Source organism: Loxodonta africana, chromosome 13 (genome assembly GCF_030014295.1).
Source record: "Loxodonta africana isolate mLoxAfr1 chromosome 13, mLoxAfr1.hap2, whole genome shotgun sequence".
NCBI classification, from domain to species: Eukaryota; Metazoa; Chordata; class Mammalia; order Proboscidea; family Elephantidae; genus Loxodonta; species Loxodonta africana.
The window spans coordinates 11801425-11825416 of NC_087354.1; the positions used below are offsets into that span (position 1 = coordinate 11801425).

General features: G+C 42.2%; 1 protein-coding gene across 5 annotated transcripts in view; it reads right to left on the reverse strand.

Annotated features, from left to right (window-relative positions):
• Positions 1–23607, reverse strand: part of TJP1 (tight junction protein 1) — a 128942-nt gene extending 105335 nt beyond the window's left edge. For all 5 annotated transcript variants that reach the window (XM_064296234.1, XM_064296233.1, XM_064296232.1 and 2 more), the window contains exon 1: positions 23524–23607. In XM_064296234.1, coding sequence (XP_064152304.1) covers positions 23524–23550 — 27 coding nt within the window. In that variant the 5' untranslated portion in view covers positions 23551–23607. The remainder of the gene's footprint in view (positions 1–23523) is intronic.
• Positions 23608–23992: the final 385 nt, after the last annotated feature.

A 23992-nucleotide genomic window follows, 5' to 3' on the forward strand; every position in this document is an offset into this window, starting at 1 on the left:
AATCTCTAAAGCTACCAGAGGAATTTAGCAAAGTTGCAAAGATCAAGGTCAACAAACAAAAATCAGATGGATTTCTACACATCAGCAACAAGAAATCTGAAAGTCACATTAGGGAAGTTCCATTTACAACAGCATCTAAGAGAGTAAAATACCTATGAATATAGCTAACTGGGGACATGGAGGGCTTATACAATAAAAACTATAAAATACTGCTCAAAGAGATTAAAGAAGACGTAAACAAATGGATTGGAAGATTTAATGTTATTACAATGTCAATACCATCCCAAAGTGATTTATAATCCTGACAGAAATTCAAACAGCTTTTCTCACAGAATGCTCATTAGAAGCAAGGACAGCAAGATTTTGTCTCACATATTTTGGACGTGTTATCAGAACGGACCAGTCCCTAGAAAAGGACAACACGCTCGGTAGAGAGTTAGCGAAAAAGAGAAAGACCCTCAATGAGATGGACTGACACAGTGGCTCCAACAATGGGCTCAAGCATAACGACCGCGAGCACAGTGCAGGACTGGGCAGTTTTTTGTTGTGTTGTGCACATGGTCACTGTAAGTCTGAAGTGACTTGATAGTGAACAACAAGGATGAAGTGAACAACAAGGATGGCAGAGAGAAGGAAAGAAAGGAAACAAGCTGCCAAGGATGTGGGGAAACTGGAACTCTTATTCACTGCTGATGAGAATACAAAATGGTACAGCCATTGTGGAAAATAGTATGACCGTTCCTCAAAACACTAAAAGTAGAACTAACCATATGATCTGGCAATTCCACTCCTAGGTACATACCCAAAAGACTTGAAAGCAGAGACTCAAAAAAGGACTTGTACACCAATGTTCATTTGAACACTATTCACAATAGCCAAAAAGCATAAACAGATGCCCATCAACAGATGAATGGATAAACAAAATGTGATACATACATACAATGGAATAGTACTCGGCCAGTAGGAGAAATGACGTCTTGATATGTGCTACATTATGGACAGAGTGTGAAGTTATGCAGAGCAAAGTAAACCAGTAATAGGACAAATAATGTACAACTTCAATTACATAAAAAAAGAAAAATGTACAGAAAACAAGGTTTATTAGCGGTTACCAGGGGCGCGAGGGATGGGAAAAACGGGGGTTAAAAGTGATAGAAAATTGCACAGATTAAGGGTAGGGTGGAAACCCTGGTGGCATAGTGGTTAAGTGCTATAGCTGCTAACCAAGTTGTAGGTAGTTCGAATCCGTCAGGTGCTCCTTGGAAACTCTATGGGGCAGCAGTTCTTCTCTGTCCTATAGGGTCGCTGTGAGTTGGAATCAACTTGACAGCACTGGGTTCGGTTTTTTTTTTGTTTGTTTAAGAGTAGGGTTGCACAGCCAATTACTGTAATTGCTGTCAATAAGTTGTAAACTTGTAAGACGTTGAATCTGCAAAAATTGTGATATATTTGTAACAATTACCAAAAAAATAAAGGAAAGAAACTGAGACGCTTGTTGTTGTTGTTAGGTACCACTGAGTTGATTCCGACTCACAGCGACCCTATGTGCCACAGAACGTAACAATACCCAGTCCTGCACTATCCTTATAGTTGTTGTTATGCTTGAGCCCATTGTTTCTGCCACTGTGTCAATCCATCCTCTTGAGGGTTTTCCTCTTTTCCACTGATCCTGTACTTTACCAAGCATGATGTCCTTCTCCAGGGACTGATCCCTCCTCACATGTCCAAAGTAGGTAAGACACGGTCTCCCCATCCTTGCTTCCAAGGAGCATTCCAGTTGTAATTCCTCCAAGACAGATTTGTTTGTTCTTTTGGCAGTCCGTGATATATTCAATATTCTTTACCAACGCCACAATTCAAATGCCACAACTCTTCTTCAGTCTTCCTTATTCACTGTCCAGCTTTCACATGCATATGATGCCACTGAAAATACCACAGCTTGGGTCAGGCGCACCTTAAAGTCTTCAAAGTGACACCTTTGCTTTTCAACACTTTAAAGAGGTCCTTTGCAGTAGATTTGCCCAATACAATGTAATGCGTCTTTTGATTTCTTGACTGCTGCTTCCATGGGTGTTGAATGTGGATCCAAGTAAAATGAAATCCTTGACAACTTCAATCTTTTCTCCATTTATCATGATGTGGCTTGCTGGTCCAGTTGTGAGGATTTTTGTTTTCTTCGTGGTGAGGTGTAATCCATACTGAAGGCTGTGGTCTTTGATATTCATCAGTAAGTGCTTCAAGCCTTCTTCACTTTCAGCAAGCAAAGCTGTATCATCTGCATAACAGAGATTGTTAGTGAGTCTTCCTCCAATCCTGATGCCCTGTTCATATAGTTCAGCTTCTCAGATTATCTGCTCAGCATACAGATTGAATGGGTGTGGTGAAAGGATACAACCCTGACACACACCTTTCCTGACTTTAGCCATGCAGTATATCCCTTCTTCTGTCCAAACAACCACCTCTTGATCTACGTAAATGTTCCTCATGAGCACAATTAAGTGTTCTGGAATTCTGATTCTTCAGAGTGTTACACATAATTTGTTATGATCCACACAGTCAAATGCCTTTGCATAATCAATAAAACACAGTTATCCTTCTAGTATTCTCTGCTTTTAGCCAGGATCCACCTGACATCAGCAATGATATCCCTGGTTTCACATCCTCTTCTGAATCTGGCCTGAATTTCTGGCAGTTCTTTGTTGATATACTGCTGCAGCCGCTTTTGAATGATCTTCAGCAAAATTTTGCTTGCATGTGATATTAATGAGATTGTTCAGTAATTTCCGCATTCTGTTGGATCACCTTTCTTGGGAAGAGGGCATAAACGTGTACCTCTTCCAGCTGTTCGGCCAGGTAGCTGTCCTCCTAATTTCTTGGCATAGACGAGTGAGCACTTCCAACACTGCCTCTGTTTGTTGAAACATCTCAACGGATATTCTGTGAATTCCTGGAGCCTTGTTTTTCGCTAATGCCTTCAGTGCACCTTGGACTACTTCCTTCAGTACCATCGGTTCCTGATCATATGCTACTTCTTGAAATGGTTGAATGTCGGCTAATTCTTTTCGGTACAATGACTCTGTGTATCCCTTCCATATTCTTTTGATGCTTCCTGCATAGTTTAGTATTTTCCCCATAGAATCCTTCACTATTGTAACTCGAGGCTTGAATTTTTTCTTCAGTTCTTTCAGCTTGAGAAATGTCGAGCGTGTTCTTCCCCCACTTGTCTGTCAGTCTGTCGTACTGTGGAGGCCTGCGTGTTGCTGTGATGCTGGAAGCTATGCCATCAGTATTCAGATACCAGCAGGGTCACTGATGGAGGACAGGTTTCAGCTGAGCTTTCAGACTAAGACAACTAGGAGGAAGGACGCGGCAGTCTACTTCTGAAAAGAATCAGCCGGTGAAAACCTTATGAATAGTAACAGAACATTATCTCAGGCGCTTACGTACAACCAAATACCTCATGGGAATCAGTTCCTTGGTTAGAAGTTTAGGGTCAAGGTTTCACAGCACATCCTAGTTAAATGGCCTAATAACACGTTTAGCACTTCTGTTCAACTTTCTAGCTCACTGTGTAGTGCTTGGGGTCTTAAAAGCTTGCACACAGCCATCCAAGGCACAATAATTGGCCTCTATTCACCTGGAGCAACAGAGGAAGGAGAGTCAGGAATAGAAGAAGGATATGGCATGTACAGCTAATTGCCTCCGTGAAGAACTGCCTCTTTTGCCATGAGAACAGAAGAACTGGATGGTGCCTGGCTAATGTTACTGAACATTTTAATCAAAGATTCGACAGAAGAATCCTGATCAAAAGGGGGGAAATGCAGAAGAAAAATTCAAATCTCATGGACTATAGACTTTCTGGAGCCATGGAGAGTAGATGAACCCCTGAAACTGCTGCCCAGAGATAATCTTCAAACCTGAAGACAAAAATATCCCCTTAAGTTCCTAAAAACTGAACAATAGTTTAGCTTAACTAGTAAAGAAGATTTGCCTTGAACAGGTTCTCTTAAGAGCTATCTATATGGGATCAAACTGACAACAGCAACTTGAAGATTACACAGGAGCCTTAGGGAATAGTGAGTTTACGTTATTGAGCGAGAAGCAACTCAGAAAAGGACAGCGAGAATGGTGGCACAACTCAAAGAATGTAATCAATGTCACTGAATTATACATATAGAAACTGTTGAATTGGTAAATGTTTTGATGTGTGTATTCGCAACAACAAATAACATTTACAAGAAAAAAAAAAAATCCCATACTAGCCTGTTGCCGTCAAGTTGATTCCAACTTACAGCACAACCCTACAGAACAAAGTAGAACTGCCTCATAGGGTTTCCAAGGAGGGCCTGGTGGATTTGAACTGCTGACCTTTTGGTTAGCAGCCTGAGCTCTTAACCACTGTGCCACCAGAGCTCCAAAAGCAACGTCTTTCAAGCCTCCACAATTAAAACAGTGTGGTACTGACAGACAAATAGACCAATGGAACAGAACTGAAAAATTCAGAAATAGACCCACGTATATACAGAAAAATTGGTGTATGAGGAAGGTAGAATCTCAAATCATGGGGCTTTTTGTGCTAGAACAACTGAGAATTCATTTGGAAAAAAAGATAAAATTTGATCTAAATGTCACCATGCTCAAGAATAAACTCCAAATGGATTAGTGATCTATATGTAAAAAAAATACAACCATACAAATATTAGAAGAAAACACGAATTCCTCTTTAACTTTGATATAGGGAAAGGCTTTCTAACGACTCAAAATCCAAAGCCGAAAAACAAATATGAGTACACACAAATAAATGTCTGTATGATCAGACGAGCGAACAAAAAATAAACACGACGAACAAGTCATAAGACAACTGACAATCTAGGAGAAAATATTTGCGAGCTATACCACAACGGCTAATATCTCTAATATGTAAAGAACTCTTAAAGGCTGCAGAAGAAAGGGCCACCATTTTCACCTACCAAGATGGCAAATTACAAAGCTTGACAGTACACACTTTCGGTAAGGCTGTAGGAAAGCACTACTCTCATACATTGCTGGTAGGAATATAAACTAGTATAATCTTTCCTGGGGGAAATCTGACAATATGTAACAAATGCCCTCAGGGAGCCCCGGAGGCACAATGGTTAAGTGCTCAGCTGCTCACCAAAAGGGGAGGGGTTTGAACCACCGGGGAATTCCTGGGAGAAAAGACCTGCTCTTGTAAAAAAAAAAAAAAAAAAAAAACAAACCTGTTGTCATTGAGTGGAATCCAACTGATAGCAACTCTATAGATTACAGCCTCTGAATCCCTATGGGACAGTTCTCTTCTCTGTCATACAGGATTGTTATGAGTCAGAAGCAAGTGGGTAGCACACAGCGAAACTACACGTGCACTTACGTTTTCACCCAGAGATCCCACTTCAAAAAACCTACCTTGAAGATACACACCTCTAACAATGTAAACATACATATGCACAAGGCTACTCACCGTAGTAGTGTTTGTAATCACAAATACTGGCAACCACCTAAATAACATATAGGACAGTGAGTGAATAAATTACAGTACATCTACACAAGACTATTATGCAAGTGAAAAAAAAAAAAAAACTGATAGGGAACAATTTCCAGCACACACTTTCAAGTAAATAAAGCAAAGTGCAAGAGTATCTACAGTGCACCACCCTCCGTGTCCGTGAGAGGGGGTGTAAGATGATACATACCCATCTACTCATCTGTGCAAAAGAAATGAGGGAAAGATAAATTGGAAACTAAAAAAACAGCGTTACCTACAGGGCATGAGTGGAAAAGGGGGGGAAAGAAAAAAGAAATGGGATTAGGGTAGTAAAAATGATGAAGGCATTAACACTTCGGACCGTACATTTTTGTACAGCTCTGAACTACAGTAATTTACATCCCTACAAATAATAAATCAATAAAATCAACCAGGATGAAGTGGTGGTGGGAATCTAAAAAGGACTAGCAACATTTCCAAATAAATATCTATTACAAATGAATAATATAACCACACTCAAAAGGATGGAGAAGAAAAGAACTAACGTTAAGTAGCTTTGGAAATCAGTATTTTGACTGGTTACTACAAGGCTTAACACAAAAAGAATGCACGCAAATACTGTACTCTAGTAAATCTGTTCCTCACAAGGATAGGATACGTTAGCAATCCTGTAACTACGTTATGGGATTAAACAAATAAATTAATATATAGTGTAGATAATGAGTCAGGTTTCTCAACATCAGAGAAAGTTACCCCCACCCCCAAAAAAAGGGAAAGGGTAAAATGAATCTTCTGCTGGATTGTAATCAAAGGTGTCCCTATTAAAAAAAAAAAAAAAAGTCATGGATATATACATATAGCTACACACACTGAGTGGGGAGAGGAGGGAAAGGGAGTGAGAGATAAAAATAAATATGTATAAATATAGACTTCCTTGTCTAGCTCTGTCCACCGAACAGGCCTGGGAGAAGTACCACCCCAGAATCAATGAGCACACCTAACACACACTTTACTTCCTAAATTCTGTTCTCCTATAAAAGGAATCAGGACTCCTTGGATAAGTGCAGGCTTCAGTGCCAGGGTAGAGAAAACATAAGATGAACTAAGAACATCGTGTGTAAAAAAATAAGGAAGTGGTCAAAAAAGGAGAACCTCTAATAGTCAAACATGGAACAATTTGAGCAACAAAACAAGTAATGAGAGTAACAGATTGTAACTCATGGGATGGAATAAATAACTGTGAATGCATACTGATATAAATAATCAAGTAAATCAGAAAAAACAACTCTTCCTTACAAAGGAATTCCAATAAATGTAGAATGAATGAAATACAAAATCACCATTAAGCAAATACAGTAATAAGAGCTGTAAGCAAGATCAATAATAATAATCAATGGGCCAAAGTTTAGGAGCCCTGGTGGCACAGTAGTGAAAGCACTCAGCTGTTAACGAAAGGCTGGCCAATTCAAACCCACCAGCTGATCCTCAGGAGAAAGATGCGCAGTCTGCCTCCCTGAAGATTTACAGCCTCGGAAGCCCTGCCAGGCAAGTTCTACTCTGTCCTGTACAGTCACTATGAGTCAGAATCAACTCGGTGCTAGTTAAGTTTGGTTTTAGGTTTGGGCCACAGTTTGAGGGGAAATGTAATGTCAAAGTATAAAGGGAAAAAGAATAACCAACCAAATGCTCAAGGTTAACATCATCGGTGTACTTCCTCCTCAAGGGTTTTTGCCAAAAATGTCTAACCTCAACCGAATCATGAGAAAACATCAAACTCAAATTGAAACGTTCTAAAAAATAACTGACCACTGTTCATCAGAATTGTCAAGGCCATGGAAGACAAGGAAAACTGAAGGAACTGTCAAAGATGGGGAGAGACTAAGGAGATATAATAATCAAATGCAGTGTGGAATCCTGGACTGGATCCAGTAATAGAAGGAAAAAAAAAACTCTACAGGAAAAACTCGTGATATTGCAAAAAGGTCTATGAAACAAAAAAACCAAACTCATCGCCGTCGAGTCTATTCTGACTCATAGCAACCAAATAAAACACAATAGAACTACCCAGAGTTTCCAAGAACGCCTGGTGGATCTGAACTGCTAACCTTCTGGTTAGCAGCCGTAGCGTTAATAATGCTGCATTAATGTTAACTGGCTGGTTTTAAAAAGTATACTATGGTTATGCAGGTTGGTAACATACACGAAAGCCAGGTAAAAAGTATACGTGAACTCAGTACTATCTCTACAACTTTTCTATAACTCCGGTATCTCAAACAAAAAAGTTTAGAGAAAAAATACTATGAAGATATACAAAGATAATCCAGAAAGATACAATCTTAATTATTTTAGGAAGCATATTCATATAACCAAAAAAAAACCCAAACCCACTCCCAACGAGACAATTCCGACTCATGGCAACCCCACAGGACACAGAAGAACTGCCCCATAGAGTTTCCAAAGAGCGCCTATTAGATTCAAACTGCCGACCTTTTGGTTAGCAGCCATAGCTCTTAACCACTACACCACCAAGGTTTCCACATATTTACATACTCACAGGAAAAAAAGATTGGTTATTTCAGAGCAGTGTATTTTCTTTTTTTTTTTGTATTTCTGCATATATTCTCCAAAAAAATACATAAATTTTGCAATCTATGAAAAGCAGTAAATGCCATTTTTGAAAAACAGAACAAGGAGAACTGATCTACGCTGCTGTACTGGTTACTCTTGTGTACGCTCAATGACTGGAAGGGCAGGGCACCTCGGGGACGCCGGTAAGGTTCTTCCTTGACCTGGGTGCTGGGTACACATGTGTACTCCCTTTGATACACTTATGATTTGCTTACTTCAACGGACAGCGAAACCTGTGAGATGGAACTCAGTGGGACTGTGCTCTTTGCCCAGGTCTCGCAAGTTTTCCACCTTTGACAGGGTGCAGTCTTGACACTTTTCTGTCACCAGTTGTAGCAGAAAATACTTGAGTTTTCCTTCTAACAGGTTTCTGCCTTACACGAGTCCCAGCTTTCACAAATTTTACTGTATCGTGTTGCAAAAAGTCCACAATAAAAGAAACTGACAGTAAATTCCTATAAGTGACTTGACCGCAATGGACTGAAAAATCAAATATGCTTCCATCCATTGTTTATAGTGATTTTTAAAAACGGTAAGTACTAGTAGAACTCATGATTTTGAAAATTCGCACACAAAGGGAAGAATCAAGCATTTATGCTGCCTTTTCTATTTTTTTCTATACAAAAAGTACTGCTGGGTAACCAATTAGTACATGAAAGGGCATTTCTCAGACATATTCTGACTAATAAAGAAGCACTAATAGACTATCACCACTTTGCAACATCTAGTGAAGAAAGAGAGTACCTAGGTGGTACAAAGGGTAAGTGGTTGACTGCTAACTGAAAGGCTGGTGGTTTGAGTCACCCAGAGGCGCCTCGGAAGAAAGGCCTGGTGACCTACTTCTAACAAATCAGCCATTGAAAACCCCATGGAGCACAGTTTTAAACTCTGACACACACAGAATTGTTTTGAGTCTGAATCCACTTGATGGCAACTTGTTTGGTTTGGGTTTGTGCGGTGCAAACGGTTAACATGCTCAGCTACTAACTGAAAGGTTGGCGGTTCAAGTCCACCCAGAGGCACTGTGAAAACCTACTCCCGAAAGATTAGCCAATGAAAACTCTATGGTGCACAGTTCTACTCTAACACACATCAGGTTGCCATTAGTTGGAGTTGACAGGATGACAATGGCAAAGGGAATTAAGCCACTGATCATCAATGGCTGCTAGCATCATTAAAAAACAAAAACCCTTGGATATCACAAGCATTCTGACAAAAGACCATAATACCCCTTATGAAGTAGTCTTGTTTAAAAAAAAAAAAATTAAATTTGAATCTCATCAACCCTCTAGATCTGTGCAGTCCAACATGGTAGCCACCAGACACATGTGGCTACCGAGCACTTAAAACGTGGCTAGTCCAAATCGAGATGTGCTACATGCGTAAAGGAGCCCTGGTGGTACAGCAGTTAAGTATTTGGCTGCTAACCAAAAGGTCAGCAGTTCGAATCCACCAGTCGCTCCCTGAAAAGCCTATGGAGCAGCTCTACTCTGTCCTATAGGGTCAATATGAGTCGAATCGACTCGACAGCAATGGGTATATATGTAATAAATTGAAAAAAAGACTGAAGTTGTCAAGGATTTCATTTTACCTGGATCCACAAACAACGCCCATGGAAAAGACCTCTTTAAAGTGTTAAAAAGCAAAGACGTTACCTTGAAGACTACAGTATGCCTGACCCAAGTCATAGTGTTGTTGTTTTTTTATTCTACATTAGATGAAGGTTTACAAACTAGTTTCTCATTAAACAGTCACTACACATATCGTTTTATGACACTGGCTAACAACTGCACAACATGTCAACACTCTCCCTTCTCGATCTTGGGTTCCCTATTACCAGCTTTCCTGTCCCCTCCTGCCTTCTAGTCCTTGCCCCGGGCTGGTGTGCCCATTCAACCTCGTTTTGTTTTATGGGCCTGTCTAATCTTTGACTGAGGGGTGAACTTCAAGAGTGACTTCATTACTGAGCTAAAAGGGTGACCGGGGGCCATACAACAGCAATCACTTGTATGGTTTACTTACTTACTGTTCTAAGTACTTCACATATTCTGATTTATTTAATCCTCACAACAGCCCTATAATGTAGGCACTATCATCATCCAATTTTACAGACATAAAAACTGAGGCAGAAAGAGGTTAAGTGATTTGCCCAAAGCCACACATCTATTAAATGGTGTAGTGGAATTTAATGCCAGGCAAACTGGCTCCGGAGTCCATGTGACTAACCACTACCCCACCCTCACTGTCACCTCTGAGGTGTCTTAGCAGTTTGTCATATGCCAGACAGGGGTCACAGGTCATGTGCTTTCAAAGTTCACAAGACATCCTGCAAGTCCTGATAACTCAAAGATATAACTCCTTATGTCCTATTTTGGATGTTTTTGTCATCTTCCTCATCATCTTTGCTAATAGTGGCGGGATCTATCACTTGATCTAAGTCGTCTGTTGTAATGAAGGAATCAAAGAAATTTTCCATCACAGGAGGAAAAGCCTTTGGGTCAGCCACAAAGGGGAGCCAGGCTCCTCCCAAAGCTAGGACCTGCTGTCTCAACTGCTTCTTTTCTGTAACTTCCTCATGATGTATTTTTCCCCCATTTTTTCCACTTGGGTATTATTTGTGCTGAAGGAGGCCAAGTGACGCAATTGTTAAGCACGTGGCTGCTAACGAAAATGCTGGTGGTTCAAAACCACCCAGCCACGCCACGCAAAAAAGACCTAGTGATCTGCTCCCATAAAGATTACAGCCTAGGAAATCCTATGGGACAGTTCTACTCTGCCACATGGGGTTGCCATGAGTCAGAATCGACTTGATGGCACACAGCAACAACAAGCTGTGCTATTATTTTCCATTTAACTTTTACAAAGTGATAGTTGCTTTCCTGTCACGGTTTTCCAATGGCCGCTAGACAAGGAATAAGGAAGACGGAAGAACTGACGACTTTGAATTACGGTGTTGGTGAAGGATACTGAATATAGTATGGACTGTCAAAGGAACGAATAAATTTTCTTGGAAGAAGTACAACCAGAATGCTCCTTAGAAGCAAGGACGGCGAGATTACATCTCACATACTTTGGGAAATGTTATCAGGAGGGATCAGTCTTCTTAGAAGGACATCATGCATGGTAGACAGTCAATGAAAAACAGGAAGACCCTCAACGAGATGGACTGACACAGGAGCTACAACAACGGGCTCAAGCATAACAAGGGCAGTGCAGGACCAGGCAGTGTTCCGCTCTTTTGCACACAGGGTCACTATGAGTCGTTGGAGCTGACCTGAGGGCACCTAACAGCAACATATGTGTAAAATAAACGTGGAATTTCAATAACCTAGCATGGAAAAAAAAGAATATAAAAATATCTCGTTTATCATTTCTATATTATTACATGATAAAATGGTAATATTTTAGATATATGGGCTAAATAAAATATTAAAACTAATTTCATTTGTTTCTTTTTACCTTCTTAATGTGGCTACTAGAAAATTTTAAATTACATGTGTAGCTCAAAGGGTATTTCTATTAGAAAAGACCTGCTCTAGATCTAACTACCAATTTACAGGAAATAAAGAGGGCGGACAAACACTGTAACCACCACACAGATCCAAGTAGCAAAGTCCAGACTCTGAGAAATTCTATAGGACAAACGATCCTGTGCCTTCAACCAATAAAACTGCAAGGTGGAAAGTGAAGGAAGAGGGCAAGGGAAGGGGGGAGGGAGGGAGAGAGAGAGGAAGGAGGGCTGAGAAAGCAGAGGGAGAGAGAGATATGGGGGAACCCTAGACTTCCAGGAGACTTAAGAGATTTGTAAAGCAATCACAGTGGGAGCACCTTATTTATAAGTACCCTGTTTAAAAAACAATAAGCCTATTTAAAAAGGAGTTGATATATAAGACAATCAAGAATTTGAATACCAACTAAACATTCTATTTAGAATTTATTTTTTAAAGTGTGATAATGGCAATGCGGTTTTATGTTTTAAAAAGTTCTCAACTTTAAGAGACATATACTCAAACATTAACTGATGAAAGATGTGACTGGCATTTGCTTCAAACTACTGAGGGAAGGAGGATACAACGGGCAGGAATACAGATGACCCAACTGACCATGGTCGGTAACTGCACTGGGTGATAGTAACATGTAATTGTTGTTAGAGGCCTTCAAGTTGGCCCCCAACTCATGGCACCCCATGCACGCTGGGATCATACTCCTGTGACCCACAGGGTTTTCAGCGGCTGACCTGCTGAAGTAGATCACCAGACCTTTCTTTCCTGGTCTGTTTTAACCTAGAAGCTCTGACAAAACCTGCCGAGCATCATAACAAACGCAAGCCTTCCACTGACAGACGGGGTGGTGGCTGCGCTTGAGGTGCATCAGCCCGGAATCAAACCTGGGTCTTCAGCATGAAGGTGAGGACTCCACCTAAGGATCTGTCATATTTGTCATCTACTTTCATATGAACTTTTCCCATGGTAAAAACGTTTTAAGAAAAAGAAGACTAAAAAAGAAAAGGAAAAGGAGATAACTTGAGGGGACCAGAAATTAATTACTGACCTAGGAAAGACTCAAATTAAGAATGCTGCTGCTATGGTGCCAGGCCTCAGCCAAATTCCATGGCCTGGCTGCTCCAGCTACTGCCCCTTCTTTCAAAAAAGTAAGAAATAAGCAGCTAGGCCTGGAGATGCATTAGTACCTACTAGGAGTTCGTAGGCTAAATCTAAGCTGGTCCAATGTTACCAGTTCGTTAATAACCAAGCAAAAAAATGGAATTCTGATCTAATCAAATAACCAGTAGACAAATAAACATAAGTTATTATAACTGCTATATGGGGAAAGCATGAGAAATTACGTAAGCTTAAACCAGAGGTCTGCTTTAGTTTCTAGGCTGAGAGCAAGGTTCTTAGGGAAAGATCCTTGGGTTCAGTTCTAAAGGAAAGGAAAATGTGCTAGGTGAATGACGGACGGAGATGAAGAAAGCTTTTCAGGCAGAGAACAAAGTGGAGAAAGAGGCAAGGTGAAGTTCGAGGGTTAAATCAAACCCATTGTTGTTGACTCATTCCAACTCATAGCAACCCTAGAGGACAGAGTAGAACTGCCTCACAGAGTTTCCCAGGAGCAGCTGGTACATTCGAACAGCCGATCTTTTGGTTAGCAGCCATAGCACTTAACCACTATGCCACTGGGGTTTCTGTTAAGAGAGGCAGGCAGGGCCAAATAACCCAGTAGGATTTTATGGATCATACCAAGGATTTTGGTCTTTTACCTATAAAGGCAATGAGAAGCCTACAAATTTTCAGATGAAGGTGTGTGTGTGTGCTTGAGGGGCAGCGGGGTGGTGAGTGGGGGGAACTAATCAAACTTAGATTTTGAAAAGATCATTTCAGAAAAACAGACTGTAAGGAGAAGAGGGGGTATGATACTACCTAAAACCAAAGTAAAACAAAAAACCCCCAAACAAAAAAACCAAACCAACTGCCATGGAGTCAATTCTGACTCACAGAGAACCCCCATGTGTTACAGAACAGAACTGCCCTCTGTAGGGTGTTCAAGGCTGTGACTTTTCAGAAGTAATTACCATATGACCAAGAAATTCCACTTCTAGCGATATACCCAAGAGACTTGAAAGCAGGGACTCTGACACCTGTACACCAATATTCATTGCAGCATTATTCACAACAGCCAAAAGGTAGAAACAACCCAAGAGTCCATCAACGGATGGATGGATAAACAAAATGTGGTGTATACACACTGGAAACCCTGGTGGAGTAGTGGTTAAGTGCTACAGCTACTATCCAAAAGCTTGGCAGTTCAAAATCGCCAGGCGCTCCTTTGAAACTCTACAGGGCAGTTCTACTCTGTCTTATAGGGTTGCTATGAGTCAGAATTGACTCGACGACACTGGGTTTGGTCTGGTTTTGGTTTGGAATGTTGCTGTTGTTGCTGGCTGCCGTCAAGTTGATTCCAACTCGCAGTGACCCCACGTGACAGAACACAACTGCCCCACAGTTTCCTTGGCTGTAATCTTTACGGAAGCAGATCACCAGGTCTTTCTCCCATGGAGCTACTAATGGGTTCAAACTACTAACCTTTCGGTTAGCAGCCCAGCACTTTACTCCTGCAATACCAGCCATAAAGAGACACTAAGTTCTGGTACATGCTACGGGATAGATGACCCTTGAAAACATGCTGAGTGAAATCAGTCAGACGAAAAAGGATAAACATTATATAATCTCACTTATAGCAAGTATCTAGACTAGGTAAATACACAGAAACCAAAGCTTACTACTGGTTACCTAGAGCTGGGGGAGGAAGGAATGGGAGGAGTTCCTGCCGAAGGGGCGCTGCGTTTCTGTTCAGGGTGACACAGAACGTTTGGAAATAGAGGTGATGCTTGTACGACGTGGTAAATGTCACTAATGCACTGGATTGTACACTTAAAAATGGGCGAAACGGCAAACTTTTTGTTATATTATTCTAACACAATAAAAAAAAAATTAAGAGATCCACCAATGGGAAAATACATCTACATTATGATCAACTGGCTTATAACCAGAAAATATGAAGCAAACCAATATGAAAACAATAACCCCAAAGAAAAGCAAAGCAACTACTTGAACAGGCACTTTTCAAGAGAGGAAACCCAAATGGCAATAAATATGAAAAGCTCCTCAACAACTTCATCTCACCAAACAAATGCAAATCAAAACTACGATAAAACTAAAAAAAAAAAAAAAAAAAAAAGTAGAAAGGAGACAGGGAGTAAAGGAGGGAGGAAGAGAGGAGAGGAAGAACAACAGGAAAAGAAGGGGGAGAAGGAAGAAAATGAGAGGGAAGGGAGGAGAAGAGAGAATGATCTGGAAAAAGACGGTGTCATTAGAAGAGTCACAACGTGTACATCTCGCGATCAGGGTACCAGCCACCTTAGGGAAGGCAGGGCGGTACCTGGAAGAGGCAAGGTGGGGGGAGCTCTGAGGAGCTGCCAATATCCTATTCTTTGACCTAGGTAATGATTACATGGGTGTTTACTTTATAATAATTCAATAATGTACACTTGTTTTATGTATTTTTACACAGGTGGTATATTTCACAATAAAAAGGGTGTTAAAATTTAAATTAGGTTGCAACACTTAAGTCAGGGTAATTTATGTAAGTCCAGATTTGCAACTTGTTTGGAAAAACTGGAAGATCTGGCCCGCCTTCCTCTATGAAGACAGTCAGCTGGAGCTGACTGAATCACTACTTCCTTCAGGCCAACCTGCACTCTGGCTTTTCTTCTCCACCTGCTCTTCCAGCATTCATGATTCATGCTACTTGTCTGGTTTAAGACTCACCTAACGTCATTCCATACTCATTTCCTTTACACAAATTTAAAACACAGGAACATACACGTGTTATGAAATGTATAGGCACATGTGCCATTAGCGATAGTAAAAACATTTAACCTAAAATTCGTCATCTCTAAAACAGAGATAAGAGTAGCATTTAACAGAGTTATGAAGACTGAATAAAATAATGCACGTAAGACATTTAGCTCAAGCCTATCACAGAGTCAGCAAGCACACAATATTAGACTTACAACTAGAATGTCGATCTACTTGTCAAGGCCACTGTCTTCTGCTCATTTCATAGGCTACTCTGCATCAAAATATGATTAGTGTACTTCTGTTTAAGGTAATACTGCAACAATTGCCACTGGTTTAAAAAAAAAAAAAAAAAAAACCAGTTAAGAAAATCTCCGAAGTTCCTTTACATGACAATCCTGGGAAAGACTTCCTACAATTATACTTTGAAAGGCAGACTTGTTTTTACTCAGTTCTGTCAAAAACACTCCTCCTGACCATGGCTTTTAGTGGTCTCACAGGTAAACGGGTATCTTCTAAAACACACTTTAAACGGATGGACTTAAGACCTTAGTCATAAAATATTCTCAAAAATAAGCCTGACTTGACTTTCAAAGGTAAACATCGTAGGAACACCAAAAGCAGCTAACTACCTCTCACACCATTGTTAGTACTCCAACGGCTAATACATTTATTTAATTCTTATTCCTCAGATAGACAATATATTTCTTCCAAAAGGCACTAAAGTCTAATTCAAACTATCTTTACCCCAAAGCCAATTTGATAATAAGCCCACTGATATTTCTCAAGATCATATCTTCATATAATGGAATACTATGAATTTCACAAATATAATAATGAAACAAAGAAGTAGTTACCCAGAACATGGATCATTTAACAAACAGTGCTGAGCAAAAGAAGCCATATGTAACAGGACCCACACTGAAGAGTCTGTTCATGTAAAAGTTAGAGACAGGCAAAACTGCAGCGTTTATGGAATGCAAAATTAGGTGGTGAAATTATGAAAAAGCAGCTGGAAAGGAACACCATAGAAGACAAGGTAGTTGTAATCTTTGGGAAAAGGAGGTGATAAGTGCTAGAATAGGCACATCAGGGATTCTAGCACTTATCATCCCGTATTTCATTTATGTCTACCTACACCATCAAAATGCTCCATCAGTACAGGGAATTTGTTCCCTGCTCGCAACTCCTAGAACAGTGCCTGGTACCTACTGGGTATGGGAACAGTATCTGCTGAGTGTAGAATACCATTAAAAAAAATACAAACTGTTACATTTCTCAGCTAGTTAGGCCCTAAATACAACAGTAACAGCTAAGTATAAGGTCCATTTTCTATGTTAGTGCATTCAAGGAGTTCTAAGTATGTATGAAAATGCCACTTATTTTATAATTTTTAATCTTTTTCTCCTATTGAGATACAGCAAACACAGGCAAAAACACCTAAATATGGATATATCTAGATTCTATTCAAACACACACACAAACAAAATTTAAGGAAATAATGCAGAAACTCCATGCTACAGTAAGCCCAGGCTCTAGATACGACTCCACTATCTCCCCCAACCAGGAAAGCTTACCGGAAAGCTGTATTACAGGATGGCCAAAAATCTGCTCATCTTTATTTTTTAAGAGTGAACACTGGGTTTTTAAACAACAAATTACACATTTCGCAATTGATCGGTATAGTGTAGAGCAGCTGAGAACTATAAACTTGTAGAAAATAGGGACCCAAAACAAAATGCTGAGCTAACAGAAAGAACTAGTCATTACTGGAATCCTCCTGAATTTTAGAATTATGTACTGAATTAGTAAGGCTAATCTTAAACTAATACTCAAACCAAAAAGAAAAAGCCAAACCTGTTGTTTAGTTGATTCTGACTCATAGCAACCGTACAGGAAAGAGTAAAACTGCCCTGGTTTCCAAGGAGCGCGTGGTAGATTCGAACTGCCAACCCCCTGGTTAGCAGTTGTAGCTTTTAACCACTACACCACCAGGGTTTCCAATTAATACTCAGTTATCAGAAATAATTGTACAAATCCCAGAGATACTAGTAACAATTCTAAAGGTGTGAAAATTCCTAAGATAACCAAGAAGCAAAATGAACTTTTTGCTCTTGGGGAATGTTTACTATTTTAAATAAAACAATTTCAGTATCTCTAAAACACATTTTTTATTAGGCACATGCTAATCTTACCTTCCTAATTAGTATCCATATAAAGTATTAACTCCTGTTCTCACCTCCCTTCTGGGCATGATATCTAGAATGATTGAGGCCATGTATCTGTCAACTCACTTCCCAGTATTCTGCTAGCAGTTAAGTTGTTCTGATATATAGCTGATACGTATTTCTAACACATACTAATAAAAATTCATCTTTGGATCTATCCCTCGAGATTCAGTATTTAATGCGCACTTTATACTTATCACATACATATTTAGTATATCTAATGCAGATATATCAATGTTTTGTTATTAAATCTTCAAATGGTATGTTTTATGTTATGAATTTTGGCAACACCAGTATTTTCATCATCAAAAGCTGCTCTTATGTTATAATCGATCATACAGAATCTGTTTATTTTCATACATTTTAGAATATAAAATGAAATTCCCTAATCATGTGATCCCCACAAACTTATTATGATTAAGAATTTATCTGTTTTAGAAGGAACGGAAATAAAGCACCTAGCTAACCCATAAACAAGCAACCTGAAGCCACTCTTCTCTGCAATAAATAAATAAAGAAGCACTCTAGGTCAAAGATAGCAAAAGGCCTATTTTTTATTGCCAGCTTATATTGGAAATACTGATCTTAAACACATGAGCCAATTTTAAATTACCTTAAACATCTGTAAACTATCCTAATGTCTACTATTTGCTACAAGGTTAAAAGTTGTTAAAATAATCAAGATTTTTTTCCCTAAAATTGCCTTTGGAAAAAACCAAAGGTGCAAGGCAAGTTTCGGTTAAATACTTCAGGAGTATACCAGACACAAACAACTGTCTTTTAAACTTATTTACTATTTGATCAAAAATGTTTGCTAATAAAAAATAACTCTGCTCATTCTACTAACTTTTCTTCAGCCACCTCAACGGTCAGCCAGCACTGGGCGCTGCGTGAGTGGCCGTGTGAGTGGGTCTGGAACGCGCTGTTACTGAGCGCCCTGCACCGCACAGGAACTTACAGCCCGACTCACGGTCTTTCAGTAGACTGCATTTTACCATGTCAGGGCTATGTCCAGGAACAGGATTAAGTTTCCAACTTTTTCACCAAAACTGTATTTTTTAAGACATTTTTCCTTTAACAACGTGTTGATTTATACTTTTTTATTCTTAGAACTGTTTTATTTTTAGGACTGTACTGAGAGGTTTACATTTGGTCTCTAAATAGAAAAAAGATTAAAGAGCAAGTAAAAGTCAGAGTCAGTACATTGTTTCCAGGATTGAAAAAAAAAAAGAACAAAACCACTGTAATCTTTTTCCTTCAAACCAAACAGGAAAACAGTGCTCTATATACTGCACGACAGTCCTCAAAGCCACAGATGAGTCTCATCCTCCTTTTGTTGGTGTGGATGGCTGACCTTGTCCTCCCTGATGAAAACTGTATTAGCACTTACTGACAGCCATCAATGAGCAGCATAAGACTTCCTTAAACATGAAATAAAATGTACTTCTTGTCTTTAAAGTCCTAACATAAAAACGTAAGTATTAAAAAAAGAAAAAAGGATCTTTCCTAACACTGTAGTCAAATCTGTGTGACTACACAACCTGGGAGAAAAAACTCTGTATATATTCACAAAGTAACTGTCTTATTATGTGGCTGTCCTAAAACAAGCTTCAAAGTCCTAAAATGTAGTTAGGATTATGAGCCAACTACACAAATTCAAGGTTTAACCATGAGTGTCTGAAATGCCAAACATGCTAACATAAAAATCAAAAGCCATCACCTAAAATACTATAAATGCATTTCTAATGAAAAATAAGTATTGTACAAACTTAGCAGGCCCAGAAAAACAGTACTATAGTGAGGCTCATTAAAAGTTGCCTAAGATAGTCAAGTGAACTCTCATACAGCATAGTAAGTTCCTATTTTACTTTTAAAATAATATGGAACAACCATGCATTGGTAAGAGAGCACCCAAATTAAAAGCTATATTAAAACAGCCACTAACAGAAGAAAATCAATCTAAAATCATTGATTTTTGTAATTAATTTTAACTTTCAAATGGTTCTGCTAGTAAGTCCACTGCTGTGCCTCACTTGGTAGGATAAATCTACTCCTGAAAAGTTGTATAATAACTTTCATACTAACTTACATTATAATTTGAGATAACCACAGGAGAAAAAAAATACCGTCCCACAAGACATAACGAAAACGTTCAAGTATGCAGCAAAACCTAGTAAGCCTACATAACAGTACAATCTTAAATTAGATTTTATTGCTTCCTCCAAGTGGAATGTTTTGAAAATCTAAGCTTTCCACTTTTGAATAATTTGGTGTCAGAGGACACTAAATAAACCAAATTCCCTTTACAAATTCTTTACACATGTATGCGTCTTTTCCTTTACTGCTTGTTAAGTTAGTGACCTACACAGAAGTCCTTTCCGACCTAAGTACATTTTTTAAAAACTCTACATTTTCTTCCAATATTTTATATGCTTTTTCAAACATTTAGATTTATTCCATTTGAAATCTGCCTATGGCCTGAGGCAGAAAACTAACATTTTAAAAAATGGATAGCCAACAGTCACAGCCCAGTGCTACTTACCCATCCTTTCCCCAATAATCTATAATGTTATTTTTATCATATATTTGTAGTTTCCCCTCTCACTAGTTAACTTAGGAAAATTATTTTATCTCTCTGCACTTCACTTTCCTGTCCAAAAAGTAGGGTTACCAGCAGTGCTGACTTCAGAGGGTTACTCTGAGGCTAAGTGAGTTAAGTCGCGTGAAGCACTACACTAAACCTACACTAAGAGCCTCCAAACACACACACGTGCCTGGACGCCGTGGCTCCACTGTATACCTACTCCTGAACTGATGTACTCCTTTCAATTACTTTAGCTTTACAACACATTCCATTCTTTGATAGGGCCTTCTTTTGCCAAAATTTCTTGGCTATCATCACGCACTTATTAGATAAACTTTTTAATCAATACGTTGAGTTTTCTACAACAGCGCACTATAATTCTATTCGCAACTGCATTACCTGTATATGCCGACTCGTGGAAAACTGGTATGCTCTGCAACATTCACTCCCCTCATGCAGAAAATACAGTCTCATCTCATTTATTCAAATTTTAAGTCCTTCATTAAAATTCAAATAATTAATCAACATATTTATTCCTAAATATGTTCTTGGAGATATACATAACATATATCTCATAATTTTAAACACACACACCGTTTCCCTCAGTAATTCCATTTTGAAGGACATACAGTCATAAAAATACAGATATAAAAATATAAGGCTACTTATTACAATAGCAATATCCTGAAAACAGCTTTAATGTCTACCAATAAGGTGATGATTATCTAAAATGTAGCATATTCATGGGATGGAATATTAAAAAGCTGCAAAATTAATGGGTCCTTTAAAAAAAAATTGGGGTTGGAGGGTAATAAAAGAAGCATGGAAGTGTGGAGAACAGAGCCTGGCTCTTAGCATTTTAATAACCTTAAAAAATTAAATGTCACTTAGAAAAACAGTGGTTAAGAATTATTTTATCTCACCTTATTTATGGGCTGCCTTACTCTACGTAAGATTTCAAAGTGGTCTTCCATAGTACAGCATTTAAAAAAATAAATTTTCAACTTGTACTTTACTAGTGTAAAAATTTTAAGAATGCAAACGCCCCTACAACACAGTATTTAACTGGAGCCGCTTTCTAATACGCCACAAAATTGGAATACCCCATCGACTCGCCGGCAGGGTGTTTGGAGGAGGTCATTCATGAAGCACTCCTCCCAAAATCATCTCCCTGCGGTAAGCTACCGAAAATTTTCTCTGCATACTTTAAATAATCTTTTGAAGTGTGCTGTCTTGCCTATCAAGTACCAGAGATCATACTTCAGGAACAAACTGACACTATGTGTAACATGGAAAAAAAAGCCTTTCCCATACGAAAAGCCGCTCCAGAAAAATGCGTACTTATTTAAAAAGTCAAGGCAAAATCTTGCCTTCTATTCCAAACCTCTGGATCAAGTGTTATCTTTTGATTGTTCTTCATCAATGCAATTTCAAAAGAGTACAAAATCATTTTTTTTTTTATTAAATGCCATACTCCTTAAAAGACTACTCAGCCCGGAATGTAACCGCTAACTTCTGCCAGCCCGAAGTCCTCGCGGGGCTCAGAAGCTCCGAGGCCATATGATAACCTGCTCCCAGATGCTACGAACCGGTTTTTAAAAGCGAAGATTCTCACTCTTCAACATTTACGTGTTCTTGTAACTGGTGCTACTTTATAATCAAAAAGATTAAACTGTACAAAAGGGAAGGAGGATTCTCTTGTAATTCATCATAAATCGAAATGACTTTCAGGAGTTGAAGCTTTTTAGTAATGCACAAGTTGGTGTCAAACGACATAATACATCAAGGCACATGGAAAAACTGACAAATTACTTTTTTTTTTGCTAAACGCACGGGTCTTTGCTAAATCTGTGTTAAGAGTTCATTTTACTGTCCGTTTGTTGGTGTACTTTCTATTACTTTTAAAGTTTAAAACAAATTAAATTATTAAAAAGAGTCAAGGGTTTAGTTTTTTCAAATAAACAACAGGCTGAGTGTTTTGCTGTCTCAAAGCCTTATCGCAGAGCGCAGTGACCTCAGACCGAAACCACGCGGTTTCGCCGGGACCAACCGCTTCTGCGGCGGCGGCAGCTACCGGCCTCCCGAACGGCCACGGGCCCGACCCGGCCCCCGGCAGCCCCAGCCGGCGCCGCTCTCCCAGCGCGGGACCTGTTGCGCGTCCCGCCCCGCCGGGCACGGTGCGGGCCGCGGGCCGCGATGCACCTGCCCGGGGCGCGGCTCGGCTCGGCTCTGCCCGGCGCGGCTCGGAGCGCCCCCGGCCCCGGCCCGCAGCCCCCGGCCCCTCCCCCACCGCGGCCTGCGCGCCGCCTCCGCCACCGGACACCGGCCCGGCCCGACCCGACCCGCCTCGGGGGCTCCCCGCCCGGCCCGACCCTCCTCCTCGGGGGCTCCCCGCCCGGCCCGACCCTCCTCCTCGGGGGCTCCCCGCCCGGCCCGACCCTTCTCCTCGGGGGCTCCCCGCCCGGCCCGGCCACCCCGGGGGCTCCCCGCCCGGCCCGACCCTCCTCCTCGGGGGCTCCCTGCCCGGCCCGGCCCGGCCCGCCTCGGGGGCTCCCCGCCCGGCCCGACCCTCCCCCTCGGGGGCTCCCCGCCCGGCCCGACCCTCCTCCTCGGGGGCTCCCCGCCCGGCCCGGCCCGGCCCGCCTCGGGGGCTCCCTGCCCTACCCGACCCGCCTCGGGGGCTCCCTGCCCGGCCCGGCCACCCCGGGGGCTCCCCGCCCGGCCCGACCCTCCTCCTCAGGGGCTCCCTGCCCGGCCCGGCCCGGCCCGCCTCGGGGGCTCCCCGCCCGGCCCGACCCTCCTCCTCGGGGGCTCCCTGCCCGGCCCGGCCCGCCTCGGGGGCTCCCTGCCCTACCCGACCCGCCTCGGGGGCTCCCCGCCCGGCCCGACCCTCCTCCTCGGGGGCTCCCTGCCCGGCCCGGCCCGGCCCGCCTCGGGGGCTCCCTGCCCTACCCGACCCGCCTCAGGGGCTCCCCGCCCGGCCCGACCCGCCTCGGGGGCTCCCCGCCCGGCCACCCCGGGGGCTCCCCGCCCGGCCCGGCCCGACCCTCCTCAGGGGCTCCCCGCCCGGCCCGACCCTCCTCGGGGCTCCCCGCCCACGCCCTGCCGCCCCCGGGGCCCCGGCCGCCCCCGGCGGGGAGGAGCGCTGGGCCCGCGGCCCGACGCCGGCAGCCGGCAGCCTTAGCCCCGGGCCTGGCCCTGACGGCCGCGGAAAGCACTCACCTTGGCGGCCGCGCCTCTGGCGGACATCTTGTCTGTCTGCCGCGCCGCGCGAGGCTCCGCGGACCCGACACTGCGCGCCGCCCGCCGGCCGGCTCCTCACGCCGCGGCCCAAATAAACATCTCCCGGGAGCGAGCGGGCAGGGGCGGGGGCGGGGGCGGCCGGAGAGGCCCGGCCCAGGGGGAGGGGAGTCGCCGCGGACAAAAGTCCGGGAAGCGCCCGCCCGCCCGCCCGGCTCCTCTCTGCGGGCGCGCCCGGCGCCTCCCCCGGTGCGGCCACCCGCTCGGCCTCCCGAAGCGCTCGCGGTCGAGGCCACGTCGGGCCCCCGGCGCACTCCCGGCAGCACCGGGACTCCTGGCCGCTCCCCGCTGGCGCCCGGGGGCTCCTCGGGAGGCGGCTTCCGCGCCTAACTTCCCAGTAACCGGCCGCCGCGCAGAGACGCGGCGTCGGAGCGCAAAGCCGGGCCGGGAA